At 45.2% G+C, this 23,522-nt stretch overlaps 1 protein-coding gene and 1 long non-coding RNA gene across 2 annotated transcripts in view; one reads left to right on the top strand and one right to left on the bottom strand.

The window, feature by feature from the left end:
• Window positions 1-23,522, top strand: part of LOC149441488 (natural cytotoxicity triggering receptor 3 ligand 1-like) — a 64,815-nt gene that overhangs the window by 14,702 nt on the left and 26,591 nt on the right. Inside the window, exons 2-4 of the mRNA XM_089657279.1 lie at window positions 14,709-15,071; window positions 16,560-16,880; window positions 22,073-22,165. Of these exons, the coding sequence (XP_089513405.1) occupies window positions 14,709-15,071; window positions 16,560-16,880; window positions 22,073-22,165 (777 nt within the window). The remainder of the gene's footprint in view (window positions 1-14,708; window positions 15,072-16,559; window positions 16,881-22,072; window positions 22,166-23,522) is intronic.
• Window positions 7,567-17,021, bottom strand: LOC149441489 (uncharacterized). Its single transcript, XR_016307366.1, has 3 exons — window positions 16,704-17,021; window positions 12,753-12,877; window positions 7,567-7,713 (listed from the first exon to the last, which is right to left on the bottom strand). It is a non-coding gene; the product is annotated as an uncharacterized LOC149441489 (long non-coding RNA).

Consider the following 23,522-nt stretch of genomic DNA (forward strand, 5'->3'; position numbering starts at 1 on the left):
CAGTTGACTCGATGCCCGCAGTCTTGCCAGTTGACTCGATGCCCGCAGTCTTGCCAGACGACTCGGTGCCCGCAGTCTTGCCAGACGACTCGGTGCCCGCAGTCTTGCCAGACGACTCGGTGCCCGCAGCCTTGCCAGACGACTCGGTGCCCGCAGCCTTGCCAGACGACTCGGTGCCCGCAGTCCCGCCAGTTGACTCGATGCCCGCTGTTCCGCCAGTTGACTCTGTGCCCGCAGTCTTGCCAGACGACTCTGTGCCCGCAGTCTTGCCAGACGACTCTGTGCCCGCAGTCTTGCCAGACGACTCTGTGCCCGCAGTCTTACCAGACGACTCTGTGCCCGCAGTCTTGCCAGACGACTCTGTGCCCGCAGTCTTGCCAGACGACTCTGTGCCCGCAGTCTTGCCAGACGACTCTGTGCCCGCTGTTCCGCCAGTTGACTCGGTGCCCGCAGTCTTGCCAGACGACTCGAAGCCAGCTGTTCCGCCAGTTGGCTCGGTGCCCGCAGTCTTGCCAGTCGACTCGGTGCCCGCAGTCTTGCCAGTCGACTCGGTGCCCGCAGTCTTGCCAGTCGACTCGGTGCCCGCAGTCTTACCAGACGACTCGGTGCCCGCTGTTCCGCCAGTTGACTCGATGCCCGCAGTCTTGCCAGTTGACTCGATGCCCACAGTCTTGCCAGTTGACTCGATGCCCGCAGTCTTGCCAGACGACTCGGTGCCCGCAGTCTTGCCAGACGACTCGGTGCCCGCAGTCTTGCCAGACGACTCGGTGCCCGCAGTCTTGCCAGACGACTCGGTGCCTGCTGTTCCGCCAGTTGACTCGATGCCCGCTGTTCCGCCAGTTGGCTCGGTGCCCGCAGTCTTGCCAGACGACTCGGTGCCCGCTGTTCCGCCAGTCGACTCGGTGCCCGCAGTCTTGCCAGACGACGCGGTGCCCGCAGTCTTGCCAGACGACGCGGTGCCCGCAGTCTTGCCAGACGACGCGGTGCCCGCAGTCTTGCCAGACGACTCGGTGCCCGCTGTTCCGCCAGTTGACTCGATGCCCGCTGTTCCGCCAGTTGACTCGGTGCCCGCAGTCTTGCCAGACGACTCGGTGCCCACTGTCGTGCCTGGTGACTCGGTGCCCGCCGCTTCGTCTGGGGGCCCGAGACCTGTTGCTCCGCCTGAGGGCCCGAGACCTGTAGCTCCGCCTGGGGGTCTGGCGCCCGCCGCTCCGCATGGGGGTCCGGCGCCCGCCGCTCCGCCTGGGGGCCCGATGCCTGTCGCCCCGCCTGGGGGCCCGATGCCTGTCGCCCCGCCTGGGGGCCCGATACCTGTCGCCCCGCCTGGGGGCCCGATGCCTGTCGCCCCGCCTGGGGGTCCGATGCCTGTCGCTCCGCCTGAGGGCCCGAGACCTGTTGCTCCATCTGGGGGTCCGGCGCCCGCCGCTCCGCCTGAGGGCCCGAGACCTGTAGTTCCGCCTGGGGGTCCGGCGCCCGCCGCTCCGCCTGAGGGCCCGAGACCTGTAGTTCCGCCTGGGGGTCCGGCGCCCGCCGCTCCGCCCGGGGGCCCGGTGCCTGTCGCCCCGCCCGGGGGCCCGGTGCCTGTCGCCCCGCCCGGGGGCCCGGTGCCTGTCGCCCCGCCCGGGGGCCCGGTGCCTGTCGCCCCGCCCGGGGGCCCGGTGCCTGCCGCTCCGCCCGGTGGCCCGCTGCCTGCTGCTTCGCCTGGTAGCCCGATGTGCCTCTGCCCGGGGTCCTGCCCGATGTGCCTCTGCCCGGAGTCCTGCCCGATGTGCCTCTGCCCGGAGTCCTGCCCGATGTGCCTCTGCCCGGAGTCCTGCCCGATGTGCCTCTGCCCGGAGTCCTGCCCGATGTGCCTCTGCCCGGAGTCCTGCCCGATGTGCCTCTGCCCGGAGTCCAGCCCGATGTGCCTCTGCCCGGAGTCCAGCCCGATGTGCCTCTGCCCGGAGTCCAGCCCGGTGTGCCTCTGCCCGGAGTCCAGCCCGGTGTGCCTCTGCCCGGAGTCCAGCCCGGTGTGCCTCTGCCCGGAGTCCAGCCCGGTGTGCCTCTGCCCGGAGTCCAGCCCGATGTGCCTCTGCCCGGAGTCCAGCCCGATGTGCCTCTGCCCGGAGTCCTGCCCGGTGTGCCAGTCTTTGATATCCCGCCAGTTACCAGACCCGGGCGGTGGAACATTTTTCCCAGCTAGGACTGTTTGGAGCGTCCTGAGGCCGCTCCTTGAGGGGGGGGTACTGTCAGGAATGGACTGGCCAGCTATGGTGGGACTCACCTGCCTTTTGATCTGCAGTACCAGGGCTGGCCAGCGGGTGTTCCCAGCAATCAGAGACTCAACTTTGCAGCCAGCTAACACCTGTAACTGATTATGCTGGGGTATTTAAGGGATGGCCAGACCCACAGACTCTGCCTTGGTGTGTGTTTGTCCTGGGCCCTGTATCCTGTTTCTGTCCTGCATCCTGTTTCTGTCCTGCATCCTGTTTCTGAACCACTGCTGACTTCTCCTGCTCTGATCCCGGCTCGCTCCTGACCATCCCTCTGTCTGACCCTCTGTACCACGCTGCTTGCTACCTGTTCTGATCCCTGGCTTGTGACTCTGACCAATCTCCGCTTGCTCCCCCTGTACCTACCTGCCCTATTGATATTGACCCGGCCTGCCTGACGACGCTTGCTTGTATGTACTGTTATCTGTGGGTGGTTTGGTTTGGTTTGTTTGCACTGTATTATGTTTTAGTATAGCACTGCGTTTATGTTTGTATTGTTAGTGTTAATAAATTATATTGTTTATAACATATCTGAGGTCTGCGTTTCCCTGCGTCAGTCACACATCTCTGGTCACACCTGGGAGCCCTGACAAACAGTTAGTAAGGTGGATGAGTCTGGTAGCAGCATTCATGAAGACTGAAGAGGGGATAGCCTGCGATGAGGTCGGCCAGTGAGGAGGGAGTTACAATAGTCAAGGTGAGATATAACCAGGGAGTGAATGAGTTGCTTAGTTGTTTCCGAGGTTAAGAACGGGCGTATCTTGGAGATGTTGCAGAGGTGAAGTCTACAAGATTTTGACAGTGATTGGATTTAGGGATGAAAGGACAGATGGGAGTCTGGGATTACACCTAGTACCCTGGCATGAGGGAGGGACTGATGGTTGTGTTATTGATCTTGATGGCTAAGTCAAGGGAGGGGGGACAGGCTGGAGGGAATAGCATGAGCTCAGTTTTGGAAATATTTAGTTTGAGGAAGTGGAGTGACATCCATGCCGATATGTCACTTAGTAGGTTAGTAATGCAACTGAAGGGCTGAGGTGAGGAGTAGAAAGATTGATTTGTGTGTCATCAGCATAGAGATGGTACTTAAAGCCATGGGAGTTTATCAAGTGACCAAGGGGAGAGGTGTAGATGGAGAAGAGAAGGGGTCCAAGGACGGAACCTTGAGGGACCCAAGGACAGAACCTTGAGGGAATCCTACAGAAAGAGGAAGAGGAAGTGGAGAGGAGGAGACATAGTTAGGCTGTGTTCACACTTGACTTTATTTCTAACTCCTGCCAAAATGCCCCTATAGCATTTGACAGGCGTTAGACAGGCATTTGGGAAGTATTTTTAACGCTCCCCAAATGCCTTATGCGCTTTGTGAGGCGTTTGATAGGCATTTTCAAAGCATTAAAACTGCACCACAACCACCTATAATGAAGTTTAATGGTGTTAACGCTCCACCAATGCCTGCCAGGTGTTTGAGGAGCGTCACCATAGACTTGAATGGGAGGCTTCAACTCCTCCTGACTGGACATGAGGCGTCAGTTTTGCCATGACACAATGTGAGGTGAAGCTAATGCTTCAGTGTGAACAGCACTGTGTGCTGCCATGTACAGAATTTTCATATGCATTTGAGAAGCATTAAAAATGCTTCCCAAATGCCTGAGTGACGCCTGCTGACAAAGCTAGTGTGAGCGTAGCCTTATAGGTAACGCTGAATGAGCATTTATATGGTAGATACATTTATATGGTCTTACAGATTCAACCGGCCCTTTGAGGGCAACTATAAGGCTGATGCGACTGTCGAAGACATTGGGTTTAACACCCCTGGCTTATATGATTGAAAGTGAAGGTTTTACAATTTGCACAAGAATATTTATTCATCATTTGGGTATATGATATTATTATGGCAGCACAACACTTGTATTTTATTTTTTGGTCTCTGTTTATGTGAGGAACATACATTTGGTGTTTGCAGCAGAGTGATATCACATTTGGCACATTTTATTTGTGACAGCGCACAATTATTTATATTTTTTATATAAATATCTTTGGGATACAAAACATTTATTCAATATTTACAGGAAGTTAATTATGAGAAGGGATTTGCTGTATACTTTCTACAACAGATGTTTCCCGCTTCTTTTATCCAACATAAGGAAGGCATTGAAGTGGGAGAGAGAGAGACCGAGACCCCCAGCACAGAAAGAATGTTATGGAATACTTGTGTTTTTGTTTAGAACATCATCTCTGATTTGGTGGACAGTATAATTCACAAAATGTCAGAGCAGCAATGGGAGCCACATTTTCACCAAGTCTTCCAATTTTTTATATGGATAAATGGGAGAGAGAAATCTACCGAAAAAATAGGCACAAGTATACGTTACAAGTAAAACGTTTCGTAGGTGACATATCTATAATTTAGTGAAGAGATTAGAGATCCCTTTTATTATCTTTAAAAGAAGTGAATAAGAATTAATTTTTTTAGCTTTTGCTTTAATTATCAAAAAGAGAGAAGATACTTAAAGATAATATATGTGTGTCAGGAATGGACTTGCCAATAATGGTGGGACTCACCTGCCTTGTGGGCTGCAGTACCAGGGCTGGCCAGCGGGTGCTCTCAGCAATCAGAGACTCACCCCTGCAGTCAGCCAAACACCTGAAGCTGATTGCAGGGGTTGTATTTAAGGAATGGCCAGACTCACAGTCAGGGCCTTGGTGTGTGTTTTTCCATGGGCCCCTGTATCTAGTAACCTGCGTTCCTGTTCCTGTTTCTGCCTGACTTGTTGCCGACCCTGCCTGATCCTGACCTCTGCTGACTTCTCCTGTTTGATCCCTGGCTTGTGACCCTGACCATTCTCTGCCTGACCCTCTGCACCGCGCTGCCCGTGAGTTACTGAACCCAGCTTGTGACCCCGACCACTCTCCCGCCTGTTCCTGGTACTCCGTTTGACCGTTTGCTACTGACCCGGCCTGCCTGATGACTCTGGCATTGTATGTATTGTTATCTGTGGGTGGTTTGGTTTGTTTGCACTGTGTTTGTTTAGTTTTGCACTGCGTTTTGTATTGTTAGTCTTAATAAATCATATTGTTTATACCATTTCCCTGTGTCAGTCCACACACCTCTGGTCATACCTGGAGCCCTGACATTGTGTATAGGAAGAAATATGTGTACAGGAAGATAAAATTCATGAAAATACTTATTTTAACACCTTCACGCCAGCCGCACGCAAATGTGCGGCTTCCCGGCGTTTGGGCCTAGACGCCGAGCAACCACACATTTGCGTTCAATATACAAAATACATGTGCTGAGAGCACGTGCCCTGCGCACTCCCAGCACACATGTAAGGTACTCACCGAAAGGTCCCGGTCTCCTCTTGCGATCGGGACCTTTCCCGATCATGTGACCACCGTGACGTGACGGCGGTCACATGACACTAAGCCCTGTCCCGCCCACCTCCCGGAGCAGAAACTCCTCTTCACGCTGGGACGATCCGGCGTTAAGGGGTTAAAGAAACCAACAGGAATGGTTACATTCTTCTCTATCTGCCAACAACTCATGAAGTTCTACAAGATTTGTAAAGGTCAAAGCAAGAAAAACAAGAAAATTTATTTATGGGAAACAAAACTTACTAACAGGAAGGTTTTGGCAGAAAGGGTATTAAAAGAAAAGAAGATTTACAAAGTAGAACTTAAAGAAGAATGGAATTAATAAAAGATCAAACTAGAAATTGACTTTTAGCGAAACAAAAAGGTTTTAGTTTTATTTGTGACTTTAATGTTAACACGGACAGATAGAAAGGTGCAATAATGTAATTGGCTGATTTTATTGGGAGATAACATTTTGGGCCCCTTGCTTTCCAGTAAGTCAAACTGCATTTATAGAAAAGCACCGGTACTTACAATAAAAATATCAAAATGTAATTAATGCTAACTGGACAAGATTTTTTTGTTGAATGTTTAACATGTTTACAGGTAAAGAACCATAATTTTTTTTCCCCCAAAAGAATGAAGCCCCTACCTTCCAATCCAACAATACCCCCCACATCGGGCGTACACAAAAGAAACATTTGCTGGTAGGGCTTATCATAACCAATTGGAGCAATGTGCAATACAATATGTGTCTTTTACATATCATTCAGAAACCAAGAAGATACACATGATAGAGAAATGCAACATCCAATAGACATCAGTTATTGATCAGATGACATTTATGTAGAAATAAGGAGATGGATCAAGAAGCTGTTCCCATGGTCTAATGTCAAAATGTCTCAGTACAGAGTTAGAAATAGGGAAAGTGATAAATATCCCAAAATAGGGGTCTCATCCTCATGTAAAATAAGGGGAGGAGGGCGCACCAGCCTAGTGCATTATCTGAGAGAAAAACTTTAATAGTACAAGGGCCCAGATGGGTGACACATTTCGGGGGGTGCTCCTCTCTTCCTTAGAGCCAGGGCTGGAGGATCTGCAGGGTCCTCTCATGATTTGGGAGTTGACTTGGTGACCAGGTCGCTTTGGACTATTGTTATCACAGTTGCTTGTGAGTATGTACTTATTCTTGTACTATTAAAGTTTTTTCTCAGGTAAAGCACTAGGCTGGTGCGCCCTTCTTCCCTTATTTTACAGCGATTCTTCTGGGTTTCCCCGACCCTTAGAGGGCAGCAAAGTCTGTGCCGCCATTTTAAGTGCCAAAGACCTGACATTTATCCATCATCAGCACACCACTCTTGAGTGCAGGGGATTCTCTGATTTTTCTATCTCATCCTCATGTGTAGGAGGATCAGCTCTGTAGTATATTCAATATGGATTTTTAGTATTAAGAGAGCAATCTATTCATTTTCAAAGCTATTGGGGCTATGACCGGAAGAGTATTAAAGTGGTTCTAAAGGCATTTTATGTATGAAGGTAAAAAACCTTCTGTGTGCAGCAGCCCCCCCATTAATACTTACCTGAGCCCCTCTCTCAATCCAGCGATGTCAACAAGAGCCTCTGTTCTCCAGGGACTTTCCCTCCTCATTGCCTGAGACAGCAGCGGAAGCTATTGGCTCCCTCTTCTGTCAATCACAGCCAGTGAGTTAATCAGGAGGGAGTGGGACCAAGTTGTGGTTTTGCAAGTGAATGGACACACGGTGCAGCAGCTTAGGAGTACACCTGCTCGGGTGCCCCCGTAGCAAGCTGTTTGCTCTGGGGGCACCCGACAGGAGGGAGGGGCCAGGAGCACTGGTGGGGGACATGAGAAGAGAAGAATCGGGGCTGCTCTGTGCAAAACCATTACAGAGCAGGTAGGTATAGACATGTTTGTTATTTGAATAAAACAAAAAGACCCCAAGACTTTAGTATCATTTTAATCCAATAACTCCATAATTTTCTTTATGTGGCTACTATACTGTACATCAGTTTTTCTCTTGTCAAGATATTATTGGCCATTTTGATCCAGGTTGGAGGAGTTGGAAAATATGATAAATGCCCAGGATGCCTACACAACAGAATGAATAAAAGAATTAGACAGTTCTTTATTTCAAGTAGAGTATCAAATTAAGCATTGTATTTCCTGTAACCAGGGCTGCTGTTAGAAACTATGGGGCCCCATACAGCCAACATGACAGGGCCCCCACCCTCTAAAAAAAAAAATCAGTTTATTATGCTTCAGTTATGGTTGAAGACATTGTATGATTGGTACCAATCACTCATTGTGTTCATTCATGGAAGGAAGGGGCTAGTAAATGTACCATATTCACTGGATGCTTTCCTTGATCCTTAAAGATCCTATTGTGTGCTTGCAGCTGCAGGATAGAAGGAGAGGAGGGAAGCTGTCAGCACTGCGGGGGTGGGAGCACACAGGGGGCCCGGGCAGCAGTTGGAAACATATGGTGCACAGGGAGGCTGATGGGTGCGATGGGGGGAAAATGACTGGAACCGATACCCTGTATGGCTCTCTCTGCAGCAGCTGAAAGCCGACAGGAGGGAGAGGAGAAGAAACTGGCTTTCAGTTGCTGCAGAGCGAGACATATAGGGGATCCGTTCCAGTAATTGTCCCCCTGCAGCACCAATCACCCTCCCTGTCAACATTCGATTCACCCAGCTACTTGGGCCCCCCTGATGTCCTGGGACACCCCACTGGAGGACTGGTGGACTCATGTGGCAAGAGTGTGCAGGCAGTTCCTGGAGGATGAAGGAATTGGTACCATTGACTGGTCCCTATGCTCACCTGACCTAAATCCAATAGAACCCCTCTGGGATGTCATGTTTCGGTCCATCCAACGCTGCCAGGTTGCCCCTCAGACTGTCCAGGAGGTCAGTGATGCCCTGGTCCAGATCTGGAAGTCAATCCCCCAGGACACCATCCGTCGTCTCATTAGGAGCATGCCCCAAAGTTGTCAGGCATGCATACAAGCACATGGGGGCCACACAAACTACTGAGGACCATTTTGAGTTGCTGCAATGAAATGGACTGGGTTGATAATTTTCATTTCCATCAAATGATGGGGCATCCTTACGTTCCTGAGACATTACCCCGTCCATGTTAGTATAGATATCTAGCAGGAGATTTTTTCCCCATTGAGATCTGATGGGTTTTCTTTTCATTTTTTTGAGTAGTGTTGTTTATTTGGATGATGTCCTATCAAATCACACACTGCTGTACCCAGGCTTGACTCTGGATGAGTTTTGTCAAAAATCTACCCGCCTGGACTCTTTGGGCCCAGGGGAGGCATTCACTTTGTGCCTTCTTGAGGGTCTTAGATTTCTTCAAGGCTGTGCTGTGCACCCAGTAGCATGTCTGATGGGCAGGGACTTGAGCAAAAGTCTCTTTCACATTGGAGGTGAAACAGCGTGCGGTGGTACTTGTATGCTATACACTCTCATTTATATTCTAAGAGGATCAAACATACAGTTGTGTTCAAAAGTTTGCATCCCCTGGCAGAAATTGTGAAATTTTGGCATTGATATTGAAAATATAACTGATCATGCCAGAAAATGTTCTTTTATTTGAAGGATGAGGATCATATGAAGCCATTTATTATCAGATAGTTGTTCGGCTCCTTTTTAAATCATAATGATAACAGAAATCACCCAAATGGCCCGGATCAAAAGTCTCCATCCCCTGGAATATTTGGCCTTGGTACAGACACACAAGGTGACACACACGGGTTACAATGCCAATTAGAGGTTAATGTCCCACATCTGTGGCTTTTTAAATTGCCATTAGTGTCAGTGTATAAATAGTCAATGAGTTTGTTTTCTCTTACGTGGAAGCACTGACTAGGCTAGATACTGAGCCATGGGGATCAGAAAAGAACTGTCAAAAGTCCTGCGTAACAAGGTAATGGAACTTTATAAAAGATGGAAAAGGACATATAAAAATGTCCAAAGCCTTGAATATGCCAATCAGTACTGATAAATCACCTATGAAGAAGTGGAAAGTTCGGGGAGCTCTTGATACCAAGCCAAGGTCAGGTAGACCAAAAAAGATTGCAGCCAAAACTGACAGAAGAATTGTCCGGGATTCAAAGAAAAACTCACAGGCAACCTCAAAAGAAATCCAGGCTGCTCTGGAAAAATATGGTGTGGTTGTTTTTAAGGAGTACAATACTGTGATACTTGAACAAAAATGAGCTGTTTGGTCGAGGTGCCAGAAAGAAGCTTTTACTGCACCAATGCCACAAAAAAGCCCGGTTACAATATGCCTGACAACACCCTGACATGCGTAACCGGGCCTTTTTGTGCATTGATGCAGTAAAGGCTTCTTTCTGGCACCTCCACCATGCAGCTCATTTTTGTTCAAGTGGCATCATATTGGACTCCTTCAAAACAACCACACTGTCTTTTTCCAGAGCAGCCTGTATTTTTCTTGTGGTTACCTATGGGTTTCCCATTGTATCCCGGACAATTCTTCTGTCAGTTGTGGCTGCAATCTTTCTTGGTCTACCTGACCTTGGCATCAAGAGATTCCCGAACTTTCCACTTCTTAATAGGTGATTTAACAGTACTGATTGGTATATTCATTCAAGATTTTGAACATCGTTTTATGTCCTTTTCCATCTTTATAAAGTTCCATTTCCTTGTTACGCAGGACTTTTGACAGTTCCTTTCTGATCCCCACGGCTCAGTATCTAGCCTAGTCAGTGCTTCCATGTAAGAGCTAACAGTCATTGACTATTTATACACTGATACTAACTGCAATTTAAAAAGCCACAGATGTGGGACATTAACCTCTAATTGGCATTTTAACCCGTGTGTGTCACCTTGTGTGTCTGTACCAAGGCCAAACATTCCAGGGGAGGGAAACTTTTAATCCGGGCCATTTGGCTGATTTCTGTTATCCGAAATTTGACCCCTCTAACTATTATCATTAGGATTAAAAAGGAGCCAAACAACTATTAGATAATAAATGGCTTCATATGATCATCATCCTTCAATAAAAGAGCATTTTTTGGCATGATCAGTCATATTTTCAATATCAAATTTCACATTTTCAGCCAGGGTATGCAAACTTTTGAGCACAACTGTGCCTAATCTTTGTCTTGCATTGCAGCCTAGTAAGAACGCTTACATGGTGTGCTGCGTGTCTGTACAACATTTCTGGCTCTTGAGTGTGATATAATAAGCTGAAATTTGTTTTATCTAAATAAAATATGCCTCATCTATTCTTCTGACGTAATGTCCAAGTAGAGATGCTTGCTTAATGGCCAATAGTTAATCGTTTTTTTCTAGAGAAAAAAAAAATTCTATCTCTTACATCGCTGCCTTGGGGCCCATTCCAATTGTTTTTTTTTATGTTCTTGCCTCATTTTTTTTAACTGCGTCATCTCTGCAATGTGGGTTTGAGGATTATGGTTTGTGGTTTGTACACAATACATTGTGCTACTGAATAGAAGATCCCAACAAGCTATGCGCTGTGACTTTCTTTGTCCCTGTTTGGCAGTGTATATGATGTTAATAGCTTTAGCTTTCTTATTTTAAAGTCTATACTTTGTTAGTTTTTGGCTGTATTGCCTCTACTGCTTCCAACACATCAATTATTGCTGCTACACAAAAAAATCAATGTTTTTTTTGGCAAACACTACCTACTTCAAAGTTGTCTTTTTATTAAGATGTTTCTTACGTACAGCATGGACACCTCCCCAAAATTAGGAAGCGCTCCCAAGTGATTATACCTCATATCAACCATACATACAGCCTGTTATTTTTTATAACAAGTAACATGTATAATCAGTGTCAGTCATAATGGAAGTCATTTTAATCTTGCGTCACCACCACTCATGTTCAAAAATACATCTGTGCATTCCAACCCACCACCGATGGAAAGCAGATTATGTGTATGATATGAACCCTACATCTAGAAAGGTCAAAGAAACTCTTGTAATTCCACGTAATGTGACCCAGGATGTCAGGATTTTCCCTTCAAATGGTAAGTAGGAACTCATCCGCCATCTGATGGACGCAGTGGATCACTGAGCTCAATACCCATCTGCTGTGAGCCGGGATATCATGTGAGCGTTATGGCCAGTCATAGCAATCACATGATTAAATACCTAAGACTGTCTAGTTTCCAAAAAAGGGTCATTTGGGGGGGTTATTTGTCCTGTCCTGACATTTGGGGGTATTTGTCCTGTCCTGACATTTGGGGGTACTTGTCCTGTCATTTGGGGGTATTGTGCTGTCCTAAGATTTGGGGGTACTTGTACTGCCCTGACATCTAGGGGGGATTTAGGGGGGTATTGTACTTTCCTGAAATTTGGAGGGGGGGGACTTGTACTGTCCTGGCATTTGGGGGGGGGGGGGATTTGTACTGTCCTGGCATTTGGGGGGGGGGGGGATTTGTTCTGTCCTGGCATTTGGGGGGGTGTTTGTTCCATCCTGGCATTTGGGGGGTGTTTGTTCTGTCCTGGCATTTGGGGGGTATTTTTACTGTCCTGACATTTGTGGGGTATTTGTACTGTCCTGGCATTTGGGGGGTATTTGTAGTATCCTGATGTTTAGGGGGTATTTGTACTATCCTAACATTTGTGGGTATTGTACTGTCCTGACATTTGGGGGTATTTGTACTATCCTGACGTTTGGTGGGGTATTTGTACTGTCTTGACATTGAAGGCCTCAAGATTTGAGACCGGACGTCAGGACAGCAGGGTAGATCAATTTTCAAATATACTGTATATCCCATAGTTTGTAGAGTCTATAACTTTGCTACAGATTAAATAATAAACACTGATTTGGGGAATCTTTACCAAAGAGCTGTAACAGAATACATTTTAGTCTAAATTTATGATGAAATATTTTTTGCTTGGAAAATTTTATAACAGAAATTAAGAAAAATGGATTTTTGTTTTAAAAATTTTGAGTATTTTTTTTTGTTTATATAGCATTAAATAAAAAAAATAACCCAGTGGTGATTTAACCCCCCTGGAGGTATTCCCGAGTGTAGCTTGGGGTAAACTTTCAGTACCAAAAGCGGTAACCCCGAGCTACACTCAGGATGGCCCTGCAGCGTTGCTCCGGGATCCCTGTTTCACTTACCTTGTGCTGCGCTCCCGCAATGTCCCCCCTGCAGCGTCCCCGGCTATCTCCTCTAGCCGATGCCGGCATCCGTTGTCCGGGTTCCGGTCCCTGGGAGCATCAGGACATACCGGGGATGGAACCGGCTGGAAATTCAAAAATTTTAAAAGTGACATTCACTCAATACACTAAAATTTGGTAGTATTCCATTACTGTATCAAACCATTTCACATACATGTTGTCCCGAGTGCTTTGTCCGGCGCCCTGCCTGCATTTTTACTGTTCTTTCTGCCTAGAAACTGAGAAATGTCCAAAAAGCGTCCCTTTAGGTCAAAAGTGGTTTAGACCGGCTAGAGAACAGCGATAGTAAATCAGAACCACTTGCAGAATTGAGTGATAATGATTGGTGGGGGAAATTCCTCATCAGACACTGAAAACGATTCTGCGACTGAGCTCAGCGATGTGCGAACTTGGCGCTCTATTTCACATTTCAGTGTTTTTGGTTTGATTATATTATTGAATTAAATTTATTATTATATTATTATTTTTTACGATTATTTATTATATTATAATTTATGATTTCGTGTTTCAAATTTTATCATACCCGGGATGTTTTCTAGATTCTTGTTCGGACAGATTTCAGTGAGTTATTCCTAAAAATTACAGGCCTACAATAAAATAACAACATATTTCCATGCAAAAAAATTTACCACTTTGAGCACAGAAATACTGACATAATCAGACCGCTAGGGAGGTTAAATACCACCAAAAGAAAGCTCTAAAAGATGGCTGATCCCACAGTGCCCATATCTGAGAGGATGTCTCCAGTCTATCCCAAATGTTAGCCATCAGATGTTCTATCTTCCTAATTTCCATAACTGTGTCCAGTAGGTCTGGCTGAGACAGGACAACAGTTGTCCTCCAGTGGAGAGGGATAGGTCTCGTACCTTCTGTTAGGATATGGGTGGTCAATTTTTTAGAGGTTTTGGGTATATCTGTGAAAGGGAGGCCAAGAAGGTTGAGGACCTTCACACTTTACTTGACACAGTAAATCTTCTACCTTCTCTCAGAAAGGCCGAATCAAGGGGCATAGTCAGAAAATATGAAACAGAATTCCAACTGATTGCATCTGCACCACATCTTGGATTCAGAGGGGATATAGGAGTGTAGAACCTCAGGTTGAAGCATACTGGAGGGTTACCATTACTGATTCCATTGTCAAATCACCTTGCTGGATCCCGGTCTAACCACTTGGCCTTTGGAAGGTTTTACCCCCTTCATGTCCAGGGCATTTCTTGATATTTGCAACTGCGCTATTTTAAGTGGTAATTGAACAGTTATGCAATGCTATACCCAAATGAAATTTATATCATTTTTTCACACATATAGCCCTTTCTTTTGGTGGTATTTGACCACTACTGGGTTTTTTATGTTTTGCGATACAAAAAAGACCAAAATTGGGAAGGGGTTAACATCTAGGGGCGATCAAGGGAATAAATATGTGCCCAACAATGTGTAATGTGTGTATTATGTGCTGCTTTTACTAACAGATCTTTGTTTCTCATCCCTGCTTTGCAGAAATAAGAACCATAGATCTTCCTCTGTGTACAGATTGTTCATCAACACAGAGCTCTGTGCTGTGATTGGACACAGCTGATCAGCAGGTCCTAGTCCTGAATTGTGTCGTGGAACCAGTCAGACTTGCTAACAGACTCCCGCTGTGTACAATCACAGTAGGTGTCGGTGGTGGGGGCGTTCATGCTTGCTCCCTAAACCCAAAAGCAGGCAATGACAGACCAGTATGTTGCTTTGCCTGCACGGCCCGCCTGTCCACAGTACATTGCGGGGGGGGGGGGGGTCCATAAGTGGTTTTAGTGCCATTGCAGTGTTATACTGGATTACGTTAGCAGTTTAGTTTCCTCTGTCCCAAGTGATCCTGTACAATTGTATTCACTCTTTTTTGTTCTAATTTTTTAGGTGATTTTCAGGTTCGATGGTTGAGAGTTACTGGGAAAGATGTTCCTTCTGAAGCCCTTAGAGGAGAAGATGTCACCATCTCTTGTCGGCTGTCTGGTGTCCCAATACCGCTGAATCTAGAGAAACTAGCAGTTGTCTGGACTCTCAGATTACAAAATGGAACTGAACATGAGGTTTATGGTTTTAGTAGTTACCAGCATATGCCATTGAGGCCCGGATCTCACATGCGTGACAAAGACCTCCAACAAGGCAATGCCAGTCTTTTCATACCCAACATTCAGATCACAGATGAAGGGGTCTATCGCTGCTTTGTTATCTTCACTCCAGATTCCGACTCCGCTACATCTACTCTGCAAGTATCAGGTGCACAGTGAGATCCGCAAGAAAAGAGAAACATTAGGTGCACTAGACAGTGCCGATAATGCATTTATTGATAATGAAAGGAATAAAAATAATTATACTCACACATGTGGGTTGTCTTACTAAAGGCAAATAGACTGTGCACCATACAAGGTGCAATTGCTCCAGAGCTTTGTGCATGAGATAAAGATTCACTTTGCAAATACCCAATCATTTGCAAGGAAAACTGAAAAAAATGCACGTTTGCTTGCACATAATTGGACGATGGAAGTCAGCACAGCTTTTGCTCATTTATTAAGCTCTGAAGCAACTGCTCCTGCAAAGTTCACAGTCTATTTGCCTTTAGTAAATCAACCCAATAGTGCATGGGTCATTCACAGAGAGCTGTCTTCACCAGGTGTAAAATTGTAAAAAAAATCTGGACTCCCTCACTACTATATAGTATGTGGAGATGAATAGTCCAGACTGCAACCCGAGCAGCCATATAATCCAGCCAAGACCTCAAAAGTAACACAGCCATCCTATGATCATGAAAAGGCTCCACATCTACTCTAGTCACATGAGATTTGTTTTGTTTCGAATCAAAATTATATCCGCTCTCCCCGGACCCCACATTCACTATATCCGCTCTCCCCGGACCCCGCATTCACTATATCCGCTCTCCTCGGACCCCGCATTCCCTATATCCGCTCTCCCCGGACCCCGCATTCACTATATCCGCTCTCCCCGGACCCCGCATTCACTATATCCGCTCTCCCCGGACCCCGCATTCACTATATCCGCTCTCCCCGGACCCCGCATTCACTATATCCGCTCTCCCCGGACCCCGCATTCACTATATCCGCTCTCCCCGGAACCCCGCATTCACTATATCCGCTCTCCCCGGACCCCGCATTCACTATATCTGGTCTCCCCAGACCCCGCATTCACTATATCCGCTCTGACTGGACCCTGCATTCACTGTATCCAATCTCCCCGGACCCTGCATTCACTGTATCCAATCTCCCCGGACCCCGCATTCACTATATCCGCTCTCCCCGGACCCTGCATTCACTGTATCCAATCTCCCCGGACCCTGCATTTGTAAGCCGTGTACCGGGGTGGGCTCCCGAGGATACAGTGAAGTCACGAACGAGGAAAGCAATCCCAACACCAGCTTTTGTCACATCAGAATTTTACTTAGATGTAGCAAATAAATAAAACCACAAATGCTGGAATATACAATAAATTTACATACACCCAGCCCAAAGGCTGAGACCCTTGTGCTGCACAGCACGGCGCCTTCTGATGGATGAAGGTAGAAGGTGTAGTAATTTACCTACTGGGGGGCACAACTAAGCTGCCACACCTTACCTGTTATTACCACAGTGAGTATAACAAGCATGCTTTACTGCATCTACAGACTGATTGTACTGTTGGGGGTTTAGTGACACTTTAAGTGGAATTAGCCTTTAGTATAGAAATAATGAATAATTGTCTTTCCTTGTACAGTTAAGCCGCAGACGGCGCTGAGCCATGATCAACACATTGAACTTGGAATCACGGGATCTGTCCGTTGTGAAGTCAGTAATTTTTACCCAGAAGCTGTGAAGATCCGATGGGTTAAATCCAGTAAAAGTAACAGCAGGAGCTCACCTTGGGACAAGGACGTTTCTTTCACAACACCTTTGGGGAACAGCGATGGGACATTTAGTGTGACCAGTGAGCTGACTGTGGAGCCGTCTACCGACGCTGAACCCGGAGATGTATTATTCTGTATTGTCAGCCACAGATCCCTGGAGGAGGAAATGACTCTCAGCTTTACCATGCCAAGTAAGTAGCCTTAGAATAGGATATCAGCAGAATTCGGCTCCGACTGCCTTCCACAAATCCCAGATCTTTCAGATTAGATCCGGAGATTTCTCAGTGTGATGTGTCCGAAACACCAAATACTTGGGCTGCATTCACCCCCCAGGAAAAGCGTTTACATGCAATTTTGGAATGTTTTTTTTTCCTGCATTTTTTTTTTCAGATGTATTCAGGCTTGGGCAATTTTATTTCAGCCAATGGAAAGCTAGTTACTAGGAGGAGGAGAAGGTTATTTATGTTTTAAAAAAAATATATTCAGGCACTCCCACTGAAGTCTAGACATGTGCAGAACAAAATCATTAGTTTTGTTTCATTTCGGATCAAATCGCTAAGTTACTCATTTCATTTTGTCGCATTAATAACGAAATTCGTTTAGTTTATTTACTTTCGACCAGATTCAAATTTTTCCAATGGATTCGAACTGAATTCAAATTGGAATCAAATTCATAATCAAAAATATTTAATCGATCCAAATTCATTGTGAAGAATAGCTGATTCTATACTATTCACAATTCAAATTTCAGAAGATTGCTATATGTTTCTATTCTACTGTATTTTATTTTCTATTTTATTTTTTGTTCTATTCTTTTCTAATCTATTTTATACTATTATATTCTTTATGAAATTTGTAAGACATCTATATTCTATTCTAATTTATTCTATTCTATGTTATTATCTTCTTTTCTGATCTATGTTTTAAATTTGAATTTTGGAAGACCGCTATATTCTTTTTTATTCTATTCTTTTTCAAATTTGAATTTCAGAAGATGGCTATATTCTATTCTTTTTTATTCTTTTATTCTCTATTCTAGTCTATACTCTTCCTTTATTTTCTATTCTTTTCTGTTTTAGTCTATTCTTTTCATTGGATGCAGTGGTGTAAAGCATGACCCCACTGATTCATAAAGACACAGATGAGCGAGTTTGGGGTGGAGAAACTTGACTGGCCTGCACAGAGTACTGACCTCAACCCCACAGAATACCTTTGGGATGAATTAGAGCGGAGACTGCAAGCCAGGCCCCCTCCCCCAACATCAGTGCCTGACCTGACAAATGTGCTTCTGGAAGAATGGTCCAACCTTCCCATAGACACCCTCCTAAACCTTGTGGACAGCCTTCCCAGAAGAGTTGAAGCTGTTATAGCTGCAAAGGGCGGGGCCAACTCAATATTGAACCCTACAGACTAGGACTGGGGGGCCATTAAAGGTCATGTGCATAGAAAGGGCGGGGCCAACTCAATATTGAACCCTACGGACTAAGACTGGAGGACATTAAAGTTCATGCGCGTGGAAAGGCCGGCAGACCAATACTTGGGGCAATATAGTATATCTTCTCAGATGCTTAAATTCCAAATTACTTCATGGAACACCTCGTGCTTCTATACACTGCTAACCAATAAGCGTGTCTGTACACCTTCACTGGATGTGCTCTCACCTGATGTATGTTCAAAATAATAGCAGTCAGACATCACTAACCAGATCAATCACTGTTTTTGGTAGAAATGATATTTCTACATGGCAAATAATTTCCTAGCAGGTGTAGTAGAGTAATAGAAATCCAACAGACCCGACAGTCATGACATGCATGCTGCTGATTCTGTGTCATTGAATCACTCATTGAAAGGGGCGTGTTCAAAATAATAGCAGTGTGGCGTTCTATTAGTGACGTCATTCATTCTTTGAAAAACAGGTGGCAATTATTGCCCTTATTTAAGGAAGGAAGGCAGCAAATGTTGGACATGCTGGTTACAGTGCATTTCTCTCTGAAATTCTGAGGAAAATGGGTCGTTCCAGACATTGTTCAGAGGAACAGCGTACCTTGATTAAAAAGTTGATTGGAGAGGGGAAACATATAAAGAAGTTCAGAAAATGATCGGCTGCTCAGTTAAAATGATCGCAAATGCTTTAAAATGGCAACCAAAACCTGAAAGACGTGGAAGAAAGAGAAAAACTACCATTGGAATGGATAGAAGAATAGCCAAAATGGCGCGGACTCAGCCAACAATCAGCTCCAGGAAGATGAAAGAAGGTGTGACGTTCCCTGTGAGGACTGTTACAATTAGAAGACGCCGATGTGAAGCCAAGCTATCTGCAAGAAGTCCCCGCAAAGTCCCACTGTTGGAGAAAAGACGTGTGCTGAAGAGGTTACAATCTGCCAAAGAGCACATTGACCGGCCTAAAGAGAAATGGTGCAACATTTTGTAGACTGATGAAAGTAAGATTGGTCTTTTTGGGTCTAGTGGGCGGAGACAGTTTGTCAGACGACCCCCAAACACTGAATTCAAGCCACAGTACACTGTGAAGACCGTGAAGCATGGTGGTGCAAGCATCATGATATGGGGATGTTTCTCATACTACGGTGTTGGGCCTATTTATCGCATACCAGGGATCATGGATCAGTTTGAACACATCAGAATACTTGAAGAGGTCATGCTGCCTTATGCTGAAGAGGAAATGCCCTTGAAATGGGGGTTCCAACAAGACAACGACCCCAAACACACCAGTAAATGTGCAACATCTTGGTTCCAGACCAACAAGATGGACGTTATGGAGTGGCCAGCCCAATCCCCAGATCTTAATCCAATAGAAAACTTGTGGGGTGACATCAAAAATGCCGTTTCTGAGGCAAAACCAAGAAATAGAGAAGAACTGTGGAATGTGGTCCAATCATCCTGGGCTGGAATACCTGATCACAGGGGCCAGAAGTTGGGTGACTCCATGCAACACAGATGTACAGCAGTTCTCAGAAACAGTGCGACTACAACCAAATATTCATGAAGTCATTCAAAGGAAAGCAAAATCTTCAAACATTTCTCAGTTTATATAGTGAATGTTGGAGTTTGTAAAGAAGAATACAAACACTGCGATTTTTTTTGAACCGTCTAATATTCACTTTTCTTCCATTTTTTTAGAGGAACAACACAAATTTGATGTATTTTTCTTCATGTTGTGATTTGGAATAGAATGTGTCGTGTTCCCAATGCATTTGTGTGGATGGAAATAAAAGCTATTAGAAGGATTTTGAGCTTTATTCACTTTTTTCATCACACTGCTATTATTTTGAACACAACTGTATATGACCAAACCGCTAGGTGAGGTCATCAATGGCACGTGTCCCTTCTATGGACTGATGTCTTGTGTCCAATGGGCATGAATCTCCTCCACTCTCTTAGCTCTCCTCCTCTATCAAATATGCACCGAAAAGACATGACCAAAACATAGAGCTTTATCCTTACAAGACATTTATTAATAAAACAATATCCAGTATTCCCATCACGTGTGTTGTATTAAAGTGCGTCTTGTAAAGTAACTCTAGTGACACCCCACCACAATGACAATGCTGCCCCACCACAATGGCAGCCTGCTAAATGTCAACAAACCGACGTGGATGCTGGGTGATGTCACTCACCAAATATGGTCATGGCCAGTTTTGATCAATGACATCATGCAGGACCCCTGCCATTGTGTTTACAATGTGAAACACCTGTACCTGGTGGTAGAACCTGAAGTGCAGAGGAAGGCTTCCCTTGCAGCTCTGGCTCAGGGGCCCTGGCAGAGTAACAGGGAGTGCCGGAACACAGAGGTACACGAGTGCCTGGTAGGACGTCTGTGGATGGATGTTGACGTGCGTCAGGAATGCAGGAGCAGCTGGTGGATGGCACACTGGCAGAAGTGCAGGAGCAGGATACTGGCAAGGACAAGCTGGTTCAGGTGCAGAAGCAGACTAAGGCAAGGTCAGGCGGTCCGGGTCTGCAACTAACAGGCAGAGTAAACAGAAACAGCAGGCAGGAGAATAGTCAGAGGGCAGGCCAGGGGTCGGTGCAGGCAGAGTTCAAGCAGGATCAATAACAGGTCAGATCAGCAACGGAATCACAGGTAACAGGATGCAGGGGTGCTCAAAAGTAATAGACCAAACGGCACCAATGCAAAGTTCAAGCCCAGCTTAAATAGGGGTGTTCTATGGGGTTGAGGTCAGGACTCGGTGCAGGCCAGTCAAGTTCCTCCACCTCAAACTGGCTCCTCCATGTCTTTATGGACCTTGCTTTGTGCACTGGTGTGCAGTCATGTTGGAACAGGAAGGGGCCATCCCCAAACTCCTCCCACAAAGTTGGGAGCATGAAATTGTCCAAAATGTCGCCTTAAGAGTTCCTTTCACTGGAACTAGGGGGCCAAGCCCAACCCCTGAAACACAACCCCACACCATAATCCCCCCTCCACCAAACTTCACACTTGGCACAATGTAGTCAGGGAAGTACCATTCTTCTAAAAACCACCAAACCGAGATACATCCATCGGATTGCCAGACAGAGAATTATGATTGGTCAGTCCAGAGAACAAGCCTCCACTGCTCTAGAGTCCAGTGGCGGCGTGCTTTACACCACGGCATCCAACGCTTTGCATTGCACTTGGTGATGGAAGGCTTGGATGCAGCTGCTCGGTCATGGAAACCCATTCCATGAAGCTCTCTACGCACTGTTGTTGGGCTCATCTGAAGGCCACACCAAGTTTGGAGGTCCTTAGCTATTGACTCTGCAAACAGTTGGCGACTTCTGCGCACTGTGTGCTTCAGCATGCGCTGACCCCGCCCTGTCATGTGACGTGGCCTACCACTTGGTGGCTGAGTGGCTGTTGTTCCCAGTGGCTTCCACTTTGTTATAATCCCACTAACAGTTGAGCGTGGAATATTTAGTAGCCAGGAAATGTCACGGATGGACTTATTGCCCAGGTGGCCACCTATCACGGGACCACGCTTGGAGTCACTGAGCTCCTGAGAGCGACCCATTCTTTCACCAATGTTTGTAGAAGCAGTCTGCATGCCTAGGGGATGGATTGTATCCACCTGTGTCCATGGAGGGGATTAGAACACCTGAATCACATGATATGGAGAGGATTGGGGCACCTGAATCACATGATTGGGAGGGGATTGGAACACCTTTATCCAATGATTGGGAGGGCGGGGCCAATACTTCAGGCAGTATAGTGTATGTTTAGGGAGCGGATACCTTGAACACTAGTAGCCTCCTATTCTACCTATTCTAATCCAGTAATATAAATGCTTCACCTGCAATGATAAATGTACAGTCAGTATATATAGAAGTGTTGGGTTCTCCAGACATGCAGGACTGAGATAATATCTGTTGTGTTTTTCTTTTATAGGACGGAAGCCAGTGATAAATATTTCTATTGCTTCAGCTGTTGCATTCACAATCTCATTGTTAACATACTGTTTGAGGATCTCTTTTAATAAAAGTAAGTTTTTGCTATTTTATCTGGAAGTAAATAAATGCCGCAAGGTGTGTATATGTCATTAGAACCTCAGATTAGACGTGCAGAACAAAAACATTCATTTAGTTTCAAATTCTATTTTAGGTTACTAGATTTGTTTTGTTGCATTTGTAACAAAATTCATTTAATTTAATTTAGTTTTTTTTTATTTTTGACCAGATTACATTACTTTACAATGGATTCGAATTGAGTCAAATTTGAAATGAACTGGAAATTATTTGAATCAAAAACTAACATTTGAATTTTGGAAGATGGCTATTTTTATTCTATTCTTTTATTTTGTATTCTATTTGTTTCTATTTTATTATGTTTTATTCTATTCTTTTTGAAATGTGAATTTCGTTTCAGAAGACAGCTATATTCTATTTTCTTCTATTCTATTCAAATTTCAAAAGATGGCAATATTTTTTTTTCTATTCTATTCTTTTCTATTATTTTCTATTCTATTTCTTTTTCTATTATATTCTTTTATTTTTTATTCTATTTGTTTCTGTTTTAGTCTGCTTTATTCTATTCTTTTCTATTCTATTCTTTTTGAAATGTGAATTTCAGAAGACAGCTATATTCTATTTTCTTCCATCGAAATTCAAATTTCAAAAGATGGCTATATTCTTTCTTTTCTATGCTATTCTAATCTTTTCCATAATTTTTCCTTTATTTTCTATTCTATTATTTTTTTTTCTATTCTGTTTCTATTTTATTCTGATTTATTCTATTTTATTCTTTTTTAAAATGTGAATATAAGAGACATTGATGACGTCACAAATTATCATGAGGAATAATGTATGCATATTATAGTCACAAAGTGAAAGCCATCACATTTTTAGTACCTAAATGTGAGGAACAAAATGATTTTCTCAAACCAAGATGGTCAGAAGAGCAGTTTGTTGCACTGGAAGGAGAAATCCAGAAAAGTTTTCCATTCCCACTAGGCTCATAGCTAGAGATGAGCGAATTATTCAAAAATTTGGTTCGGCTGATTCGCCGAATTCGCCGCATAAATTCGCTTCGAGCTGAATATATTCGCTGCGAATTTAACTTATAAAAAGGGTGTTTCTAGGCTTCAGAGAGCCTTTATATTAGTGCAGAACACTGTACCTTTAATTTAAATGCCCTTGGAGTCTGCTGGGGAAGAGAAATAATACTGTCAGTCAGTATGACATGCAGATGAGTGCCGTCGATCTTAGAATCACCGCACACTTCACTCATTTGGGCAGTCAAGGGGCCAAAACCAGAGTGTGGAGCCACAGTGTGGCGGTGGAGGCAGCAGCAATGGGAGGCCATACAGCACCCTATGACAAAATGGAACCCACCAGCAGTG

Source organism: Staurois parvus, unplaced genomic scaffold (assembly GCF_062004578.1).
Source record: "Staurois parvus isolate SC_StPar_1 unplaced genomic scaffold, SC_StPar_1.0 ptg000979l, whole genome shotgun sequence".
Taxonomy (NCBI): Eukaryota; Metazoa; Chordata; class Amphibia; order Anura; family Ranidae; genus Staurois; species Staurois parvus.